An 11,586-nucleotide genomic window follows, 5' to 3' on the forward strand; every position below is an offset into this window, starting at 1 on the left:
CGACCCTAGAAGAGTCTCAAATTCCTCCGGATAGATTGAAGAAATTCTAAACCACGGAAAGGGGACGACTTGAAGCTCGAAAAAAACCGGGAGGAAAACTCGATGAAGACATTTTCCCACCGTCTGTCGTGGAATCTTTGACACTGAATCCGAAACCCCACCCAGAAATCTGTCGACGATTTCCGCACAGAGGTGCACGATAATTAAAACGTGGTTTATTGATTAAACTCTGAGTTGTCTGTGGGGCGTCCAATTACCGAGCTTTGACACTTTGAGTACATGGTTAATATTGAATTTTGCCAAGACTCTATTCTGATTACTAGTAAGGGTTGAAAAAATAACAATGTATTTAAGAAAAATATTCTCTGAAAGTTAACCTTTAAGTGACATAGAAAAAAAAATCAAATCAATTTTTCAATGAAAAATTTGCTAAGATAAGTTATTTGTTCGTCTAAAATCCTTCGTAAAACACGATTTGTCTAAATCACAAAAATGACATACTGGCGAAAACGGCAAAAAAATACTAATATGAAGAAAATGACAAAAAATACCAAAATTACAATAATGACAAAAATAAAAAAAATTAAAAAAAATTACAAAAAATACAAAAATTACAAAAATTTTAAAAATTACAAAAATGACAAAAATTACAAAAATTACAAAAATTACAAAAATTACAAAAATTACAAAAATTACAAAAATTACAAAAATTACAAAAATTACAAAAATGACAAAAATGACAAAAATTACAAAAATTACAAAAATTACAAAAATTACAAAAATTACAAAAATTACAAAAATTACAAAAATTACAAAAATAACAAAAATTACAAAAATTACAAAAATAACAAAAATTACAAAAATTACAAAAATTACAAAAATTACAAAAATTACAAAAATTACAAAAATTACAAAAATTACAAAAATTACAAAACTTACAAAAATTACAAAAATTACAAAAATTACAAAAATAACAAAAATTACAAAAATTGCAAAAATTACAAAAATTACAAAAATTACAAAAATTACAAAAATTACAAAAATTACAAAAATTAAAAAAATTAAAAAAATTACAAAAAATACTAAAATTTTAAAAATTACAAAAATGACAAAAATGACAAAAATGACAAAAATTACAAAAATAACAAAAATTACAAAAATTACAAAAATTACAAATATTACAAAAATTACAAAAATGACAAAAATTACAAAAATTACAAAAATTACAAAAATTACAAAAATGACAAAAATTACAAAAATGACAAAAAAGACAAAAATGACAAAAATGACAAAAATGACAAAAATGACAAAAATGACAAAAATGACAAAAATGACAAAAATGACAAAAATGACAAAAATGACAAAAATGACAAAAATGACAAAAATGACAAAAATGACAAAAATGACAAAAATGACAAAAATGACAAAAATGACAAAAATGACAAAAATGACAAAAATGACAAAAATGACAAAAATGACAAAAATGACAAAAATGACAAAAATGACAAAAATGACAAAAATGACAAAAATGACAAAAATGACAAAAATGACAAAAATGACAAAAATGACAAAAATGACAAAAATGACAAAAATGACAAAAATGACAAAAATGACAAAAATGACAAAAATGACAAAAATGACAAAAATGACAAAAATGACAAAAATGACAAAAATGACAAAAATGACAAAAATGACAAAAATGACAAAAATGACAAAAATGACAAAAATGACAAAAATGACAAAAATGACAAAAATGACAAAAATGACAAAAATGACAAAAATGACAAAAATGACAAAAATGACAAAAATGACAAAAATGACAAAAATGACAAAAATGACAAAAATGACAAAAATGACAAAAATGACAAAAATGACAAAAATGACAAAAATGACAAAAATGACAAAAATGACAAAAATGACAAAAATGACAAAAATGACAAAAATGACAAAAATGACAAAAATGACAAAAATGACAAAAATGACAAAAATGACAAAAATGACAAAAATGACAAAAATGACAAAAATGACAAAAATGACAAAAATGACAAAAATTACAAAAATGACAAAAATGACAAAAATGACAAAAATGACAAAAATGACAAAAATGACAAAAATGACAAAAATGACAAAAATGACAAAAAATGACAAAAATGACAAAAATGACAAAAATGACAAAAATGACAAAAATGACAAAAATGACAAAAATGACAAAAATGACAAAAATGACAAAAATGACAAAAATGACAAAAATGACAAAAATGACAAAAATGACAAAAATGACAAAAATGACAAAAATGACAAAAATGACAAAAATGACAAAAATGACAAAAATGACAAAAATGACAAAAATGACAAAAATGACAAAAATGACAAAAATGACAAAAATGACAAAAATTAACTTTTCCAATTACCAAGAAACGAAAAATGATGGTAACAAATTATAACAGCCACAAAATTACCGTCAACTGATTCATTTTGGTTAAATCATTTTACCGCCAAATTATCTGCCAAAAAATGTATCTCTTTTCCAACCGTTATAATCTGGAAAAAGGCAGTGAATATTCAAAACTGATTGATTGAATGCGACTGATGTAGAACACATTCTATTTTAGTCTTTTGACGAAAATGATAATTATTTCATGCACAATTATCAAGCTTTGGTTTAAATGACTCCATTTTACTAATTTTTTGAAGCGTTAGAGAGGTCTTCAAAGGCCACAGTGCGATGTACGGTTTCAATATACATAAAAGTGAGTTTTGAAAATCTTATATATCATACGAACTTATTTGTATTTTACGTTGTTTTTTTTTAAATTAAGGCATTTGAGAACTTTTGAACAAATGTTTATTCGATTTTTTTTAACTCCAATTCCTAACTTGTCTAAAACATCTCACCTACAGCTACAATCAACATCTTTTTAAACCTTTCAAATTTTATCATTTTTTAAAAATAACTTGTTTGGCTTTATTATTCTTCAGCGTTATTCTGCGTACATTGCTCAGTGTGGATTTTTGATCAAAAAAAGGTACCTATTGCTGTGACGATCGCCTTAACAGTACTAAATTCTGGAAAACTATCATTTCTTATGTAAAAAAAACACGAGGAATCGAATGGTTTACACCGATTTTTGATAAAATGACTCTGAACGTCTCATTTTGCCAGATTTCCTCTATTTTGTTGGGTGTAAAGTTATAGTTCCGATTGTAGCAATCTACCTTGCAACAAAAAAGTCATAATAAACATACTTATTAATAATAAAAAATAATAAAATGTCGGCTGAATCAATTGGTGTACTTTAGTTTTTGTTTTGACTACGACAAGTGGCTGATTTTGCTTCTTTTTTTAGGACATTTAGAAATTTTGCAAAGAAATTTGACTGCATTGTAATCGAACAACTTTTCATCATGAATGATCATTTTTGGTGGATTTATTCATCTTCTAGCTAATCGTGTCGCTTTTTTGCACTAAAATGAAAAAACGGCTAAATATCCCCAACCTCCCCTAGCTTTTTTTAATTTTTTTTACATAAATTTCACTGTAAAAATCGAAAAATTCACATCTGTTCAATTATAACTTTACTCCAAAAAAATAGGAGAAATCGGGCAAAATGAGACGTTCAGAGTCATTTTATCAAAACGCGGTGTAGAACATTCGATTCCTTGTGTTTTTTTACATAAAGAATTGTGTTTTTTTTTCAAGCGAGACGTCCTTGCCTGAATTGGGTACCTTTTTTGGCTAAAAAAGTATAAATCTGATGAAAAATTTCTCTCGTTTATGTAAATGAAATGTTTGCTTAGAACACAATTTGAAAATATATAAAAAATACGTATAACATCTGAAACTGGATCAGATTATTTCATGAAACAAAAAAGTAGGTTGTAAATTGTACATTGAGATAACACAGTTTTAAAACATTTGTAATGATTAGTTTTCAAACTTGAAGGCCCACTGACTTTTTTTTACTTTTTGTAAGACCCAAAATCTATTGATTCAGAAAACATCTCGGATATTTCCGAAAATTGAGAGAAAAAAAATCCAAATCACATGATTTTGAAATCGTAGGGGAGAATGAGGAAACTTGATCTCTTGGGTGACTGAATGCCTAAGCTTCATCTCGAAACCGGAATATCTTACCTTACCTCGATCTTTATCGAATGTTCTAGAAAATAAAACAAAGCTGTAATCTAATTTTTTTTCAAATTATGATTTGTTAGTTATTTCATTTTGTATGAAAATTTTAACAAAATGAGAATTGAAGATCACACTATAAAATATTACCCACATGAAAAATAAATATAACGAAAATATTCAATCCAATATGTCAATCGTGAGAACATAACACGGATTTCCTCATGCCATATTTTCAAAGCCACTATCATTTTTTTAATATTTTTTTTACTTAAATTCAATTGATCTCTAGAGTTCAAAAAAATATATTTTTCTTTAAAATAGATCTTGATCTTTGCTTAGTACGAAATCATTAATATTTATCCAATAACTGACTGATAAAGAGTGCTTTAAATCTTAAAATTTGAAAATTGCGTCTTCTAGTATGCAATGACTATAGGGTTTCAGACAAACTTTTATAATTCTTTTTGTATGACACTAAATATTTAAATAATGTGCAATTGTCAAACTTTAAGAATTCCATTTTTAAATTTGTCTTTACAATTTTTTTTTAACATATGCAAAGTTGTGCAACAATGTAGCTTTGAAGCATGACAGTTTCGATTTTTGAAAAGCACGAATGCGCCAATTGTTAACAAATTAAGTTATTCGGTACCGTAAACTGGGGGAACTTTGATCACTTTTTTTATTCATTTTCGAATAATTTACAAGGGGTTGCTTTTTTGTAACACTAAAAAATTTTAAAATACTTACTGAGGTAAGGAGTATAAAGCATGATCATTTATAGCGGAATTTTCAAACGACATTAGTGGCTATAACTAAATTTTTGTTACAAAACCAGATTTCATGTTTTGGGGTAACTTTGATCACTATGGTTTTAACGTATCTCAACATCTTCAAAATTATGGTTTTGATGCCAATTAGCACAGAAGGCTTAAAACATCAATAACATTTTTTTTTGTTTGGGACTCAATTGAATTTTCTAACGTTTTCTTTCAAAAACAAATATACTCAAAAGATGGACATTGTTGCTGCATACATTATGGGGCAAAAATTATAAATATTTCTCAATATATTTTGGCCTCAAAAACAAATGAAATTTTACCTTCATGCAATTCCCTAGGTCTTCCCACTGTTCCTAAGTTCTTTTTTTATTCAAATTTAACCATTTTGTAGTAGATGGAGCCTACAAGAGAAAAAAACATTTAATAATAATTTTTATTTCATTTGCACTACCTGGTTTTCTGTCTAATTCCAATATCAATCATCTTACTGATGGTCCAATAAGAATTTCCAACAATCCTGTGGGTGGTGAAAAGCATTCCTAAAACGAAAACAAGAAAATTAAAATTATTTTGTTTACTTACCCAATCTGCGTGTCAATTGCCACTGAAATAAACATAACCGTCATTTATACATGTTGCGAGATGAATTGTATGTGGTGGTGTAATCGAAGTAACATTACGAAGGAACGAACCAATACATTCCCAAAAGGGGGATGAAAACGAATTTTTAACGGTCGAGTCTTACAACGTGCTTTGGCGACTAAACAAGTGACTGCGTGTTTAGAAACAAATTCGACGAGGTATTTCGAATATCGTTAGCGATTTAAGGATGGACTACGACAATGGCGTAGCAAATGCTCCCAGTAGCGAGAGGTAAGTATCTAACAAAAAAAGTAAAGAGGGATGAAAGAAATATTGACTAAGGTGAAAAACCTGAATGCAAAATGGCGTTACTAAGTATGAAAACTTTTCCTGTTAAGGGATGACGAGTAATGCAAAATCCGTTTTATTCGTGAACAAAGATGACAAATATATAAATCAATGAAAGCGTTTACTTGTTGTGTGGCAGGACACAAATATGCATTAATATTCAAATGGCTCGCTTGACGAAAATTCTCCAAAGTAATTGGTGTGGCAGGACACTAATTATGCATTCAAAGATGTAAAAAAAAAAAAATAAAAAATAAAAGAAAAGAAAATCTCGTGTGGCAGGACACTGAGCATCATTTATGAAAAATCTTATTGTGTGACAGGACACAAATGAAAAGCAAAAATGGCGGGACGCCAAAATTACACATTTAATCATGTAGCGAAAAAAAGTTCTAGTGTGGCAGGACACTATGAGCATTAATTAAGTATTAAAAAATTGTGTGGTGACATGAATTCAATACCAAAATGGCGGAACGCTAAAAGCAAAATTTGTTATACTCACATAGAACACAAGAAGGGTTCAAGTTTCCTTTATATAAGGGAGTGGTATTTGTGTGGTTGAAAAAAAAGGAAAAAGAAAAGAAAAAGAATACCCTTTTTGCTACGGTAGAGTGGTATGCGTGTAAAGAGCAAGTGTAATACGTTTTTCATTTTGTGTTAGTACCTCAGTATTAATCGGCCAAACACTCACATAGTGCATGATTGACTGTGTTGTAATGTTTATTTTTATTTGTAGCCGGAACGAAAAACCGAAACGATCTAAGAATACAAAGAAAAGCTTATCTAAGGAATTGGAATCGGAAAAAGCAAAAACCAACGATCTTATGGAAAGACTCCTAAAGCTGGAAGAAGAGAACAAAGCTTTACGTAGTTTCCGACAGAATAGTCAGCAAACGGATGATGAGGCAAGCAGTGTCGAGTTCAGCAAGGAACCAGGTGCATCGAGTACTCACCGGGCTGAAATTTTACCAGCTGGAATTATGCAATCGTCTACGGCAGCTGGAATTATGCAATCGGCTACGGCAGCTGTCCAGGAGGAAACTAGATTTGCCTCGTCTATCAACCAACTAGCTCTTTCCACTATTGCTGTACCGGAGTGTAAGCCCCTTGCAGAGGGTGAAGAAATCGATAGACAAACATTCGACATGTGGCTTGAGATGTTGAACAACTGTATGGACTTGGCAGGAATATCGGACGAACTAACCCAATTTACGGTGTTGAAAGTCAAATCGGGACCTCGACTTCTACAGATCTACAAAAACACTCGTTCGGACGAAAATGCACCAGATCCATCTCTGCAACCGTATTCTAACGCTGTTCATAGAATGAAGGCGTACTTCGGATCAATATCAGATGTGATGTTACAACGACGGAAACTATCGGCCATGATTCAAAAGCCGGAAGAATCGGATTTGTCTTTCATTAATAGAGTGGCATCAACTGCTCGACTTTGTGATTTCGACGGGAACAAAGAATTTGACGAAATAATACGAGCAGTAGCAGAACATGCCACATTCAAACAGGTACGTGTCGCCGCTTTGAAAATCCAAAATAGAGGTGGCACTTATACGCAACTAATCGACAAGGTCCGAGAGATTCAATCTATTAGATTGAATGAAGAGATTTTTGCAGCTTCCCATAGAAACACTGAACCAGCAGTGTTGGCCCCTGTGCGGGCTGGTCCATCTATGGAGCATCGTAGAAACTTCGATTTTGGTAGACAGCGAATGAATAACCGTCAGTTTCAAAATAATCGTGCCAAACCTTACTATGTGGGATACAAGTATAACGAAGAACGTGTTAAACCAAGAGAACAATACCAACCATTTAATAATCAACGACCAAAACAAACAGGTAGCATTCCCAACAGGCGTTTTCAACCATACGACGGACAGCGTTGGAGGACAAACAAGCCCCTGAGTCGTCCAAAGTTTGAAACGAATTACAACTCGCATGAAAATTTGCGATGTGGTAAATGCAACAGTCCTTTTCACGATGCTGATAAGTGCCCAAACGCCGACAGTGTATGCTATAATTGTGATAAGAAGGGTCACATCCAGAGAGCTTGTCCTTTCCCGATACGTAATAGGTTCCGAAATCGTCAAGTACCGGGAACTCTGGAGGCTAAAGTTAATGAAGTGGCTATAGATGACGGAGAGTCAGAAATGGAGAAACCAAACGTGCAAGTGAGTGAAGAAGATGATTCATAGTATTATTACACAACGTTGTATTTCTTTATTTAATGCATTTTATTCACGTTCTCATTGAAAACTATTAAAATTACCCAACCATGTTGTTTGTTTTAAAAAAAAAAAAAAATTAAAAAAATGAATAAACAAAAAAATGGAGCTTTCAAGAACTTTGTTACACCGTGTCTTGCTAGAAATTTGAGAATTAAAATGAAAAAAAAAAACTAATATTTATTTATGCCAACAGGTATCGATATGCCAAAGAAATATCGACGGTATGGACCCTTTGGTATTGGCAACTATTGGAATACTTGCGGACGATGGAATTGTATCGGCTCAAGTAGCAGGCCTATCGTGCGATTTTCTTGTAGACTCAGGAGCTCAGGTGAACACTTTTACCGATGACTTATTTACTATTTTAAAAGCTGACGAACAATATTGCAAGGAAATGGTAAATCTTAAAATTGGAACGGATCGTCCCCTAACTGCGTATGCAACCAAAGATCAAATTGACGTTATTGCTACTTTCGAAGCTCCACTATTCATCTCAAGTGATCGACCATTTCTATTGGAGAAATTTTACGTGGTCAGAGAAGCGAAATCATTGCTTGGTAGGGCTACTGCATTAAGATACAGTGTTCTGATGCTAGGGTTGAAGGTTCCCATACCCAAACAAGCGATCGATGTCAAGCATCACCATTTAAAGGGATACGTGGCTTCAATAGCGAAGGTGGATCTTTTCCCGAAGTTTAATATCCCTCCGGTTAAGATAAGCTACGATGACACTAACGCTCCCTGTCGAAATATATTTACGAACATCCCACATGCACTTAAACCTTTAGTAGAAGAGCGTCTAAAACACTTAGTGGCTAGTGGTATTATTGAGCCAGTTACCGAAGGTATGGATACGCAATTCTGCTCTTCAATGCTAGTTATTCCGAAGGGTAAAGAGGACATCAGGCTAGTAATCGATCTACGGGGCCCCAATCGCTATATACATAGAACACCATTTTCAATGCCGACAATGGATTCCATTCTTTCCGATTTGAAAGGTGCCAATTTGTTTTCAACTATAGACCTTTCAAACGCGTATTTTCATGTGGAACTTCATGAATCATCTCGGCACTTGACAAATTTTTTCACGGAGTTTGGCATGTACCGTTATGTCCGCTTGCCGTTTGGATTGTGTAACGCCCCAGACCTGTTTCAGGAAATCCTACAGAGACAGATCCTGGGTGGCTGCGAAGGTTTCAGAAACTACCTGGACGACCTCATAATTTACGGCAGAACTAAGGAAGAACACGATATTCGATTATCAGCGATACTGGCCAGGTTAAAGCAACACAACGTAAAACTTAATACTTCGAAGTGTGTATTCGGAAGTACTGCTGTGATTTTTCTCGGATTTAAGCTAACATCGAACGGTTGGCAAGTATCGGATGAAAAGATGAATGCAATCCAAAATTTTAGACGGCCAAGTAATTGTAGCGAGGTTAAAAGCTTTTTGGGGCTAATTACATTCATGGATAAATTTATTCAACGTAGAGCTGATTTAACAAGATTCCTAAGAACACTATCAAATGCAGATTCCTTCTATTGGACGGATAACGAGGAACAAGAGTTCAAATACTTGCGAGATAAAGCGTTAAAAACGATTAAAACCTTGGGCTATTATAGTTCAACTGATAGAACTGAGCTGTATGTGGATGCAAGCCCTTTTGGTCTTGGGGCAGTTCTAGTTCAATTTGACCAAAGCGATTTGCCAAGAGTTATCGGGTGCGCTTCGAAAGCTCTAACCGCTACCGAACAGAATTATCCACACACTCAGAAAGAGGCGTTGGCGATAGTATGGGGCGTGGAGCGTTTCCGATTCTACCTTCTTGGGCGGTCCTTTGTAATACGATCTGACGCTGAAGCAAATGAATATATCTTCAATGCAAACCATAGGCTTGGGAAGCGGGCGGTAACTCGGGCTGAAACCTGGGCATTAAGACTGCAGCCATTTGATTTTGTGGTCAAAAGGGTAGCTGGGAACGAAAATATTGCTGATTCACTTTCTCGCTTGATTGAAGGATCCCAAACAGCTATTCCGTTTGAAGAAAACGACGAGCCTCATCTCCTTTATTCGATTGACGTGGAAATCATGCAGATGACGTGGGAAGAAGTTGAAAAGGCTTCGGAAGCCGACGAAGAAATCCAAACTGTCCATAAAGCTTTACGAACGAATAATTGGCCTAAAGAACTGCGAAAGTTTCAAGCTCAGAAAAAAACGTTGTATGCGTTAGGGTTTTTACTTTTCAAAGGTGACAGAGCCGTCTTACCCCAAGAACTTCGACACAAAGCTCTAACATACGCACATGGTGGCCACGTGGGGGAAACTGCCATGAAGAGAATAATGCGTGAGTTTTTTTGGTGGCCGGGAATGTCACTGGACACAGTGCGCTTCGTCAAGGAGTGCGAAACCTGCACCGTATTATCAAAAAAGAATCGACCATTACCATTATCACCAAGGGAAATGCCGGAAGGTCCCTGGCAGATCCTGCAAATTGATTTTCTTGCAGTACCAGGGTGTGGCTCGGGAGAATTTTTGGTTGCGGTCGATACCCACTCTCGTTTTTTATCGGTGGTAGAGATGAAGCACACGGACGCGGCAAACACAAATGCAGCCCTTTCGGAAATATTTAAACTCTGGGGCTGTCCTCTTATCCTTCAAAGTGACAATGGTCCTCCCTTTCAAGGATCTTCATTTGTAGAATTCTGGGAAGCAAGAGGCGTACGAGTGAGAAAATCAATTCCGTTAAATCCACAAACGAATGGATTAGTAGAGAGGCAGAACCAGGGCCTGATAAAAGCTCTGGCAGCTTCACGAATTGATGGCACAAACTGGAGAAAAGCACTGCAGGAATATGTACATAAACATAACACCTTAGTGCCACATTCACGCCTTGGAGTAACCCCATTCGAGCTTATGGTGGGGTGGAAATTCCGTGGTACATTTCCTAGTTTATGGAGTCAGAGATCTGAAACCTTAATTGATCACGAGGACGTACGCGAACGTGATGCTGAAGCAAAACTTAAGGACAAAATTTATGCAGATTCGGCACGCGGTGCAGCTGAGTCTAACATCGACGTTGGTGACACTGTCCTAATGGCTCAGCCCCGGAGAAAGAAAACCGATCCGACGTTTTCCAAAGAACGATTCAAAGTGTTAGCACGTCACGGAGCCAAAGTTGTAATCGCGAGCCAAAGTGGTATCCAATATTGCCGTAAAGTAGACGATGTTAAAAAGGCACCTGTTCAAATTTCTAATACAACGGCAGCCGACGAAGAGGATCTAGGTAATTCGGAACCTGTTTTCACAGAACTACAACAGGTAAATGCACTAAATGATTCGTCACATCCGTAAATTAATCGTTTGCGCTTCATACACAGGGTCAGGAACAAAGTTCGACTGCAAATAAAGTGGGTACACGGCAGCAGCAAGGTTGTATAATTCAACGTCCTTCGAAATATGACGATTATTTTGTTTATTGCGTCTTTAATTAGAGTGGAG

The 11,586-nt window shown here is 34.1% G+C and overlaps 2 protein-coding genes across 2 annotated transcripts; both read left to right on the plus strand.

Annotated features, from left to right (window-relative positions):
• Positions 1–5,743: 5,743 nt before the first annotated feature.
• Positions 5,744–10,879, plus strand: LOC129753919 (uncharacterized). Its single transcript, XM_055749770.1, has 5 exons — positions 5,744–5,787; positions 6,581–8,030; positions 8,281–9,511; positions 9,620–10,812; positions 10,859–10,879. Exons 1-5 carry the CDS (start codon positions 5,744–5,746, stop codon positions 10,877–10,879), a joined length of 3,939 nt encoding a protein of 1,312 aa, XP_055605745.1.
• On the plus strand, positions 10,674–11,586 carry LOC129756875 (uncharacterized). Its single transcript, XM_055753923.1, has 2 exons — positions 10,674–11,406; positions 11,466–11,586. The coding sequence occupies exons 1-2, from the start codon at positions 11,002–11,004 to the stop codon at positions 11,577–11,579; spliced, it is 519 nt and encodes a 172-aa protein (XP_055609898.1). The 5' UTR covers positions 10,674–11,001; the 3' UTR covers positions 11,580–11,586.

Source organism: Uranotaenia lowii, chromosome 3, assembly GCF_029784155.1.
Source record: "Uranotaenia lowii strain MFRU-FL chromosome 3, ASM2978415v1, whole genome shotgun sequence".
Classification (NCBI taxonomy): Eukaryota; Metazoa; Arthropoda; class Insecta; order Diptera; family Culicidae; genus Uranotaenia; species Uranotaenia lowii.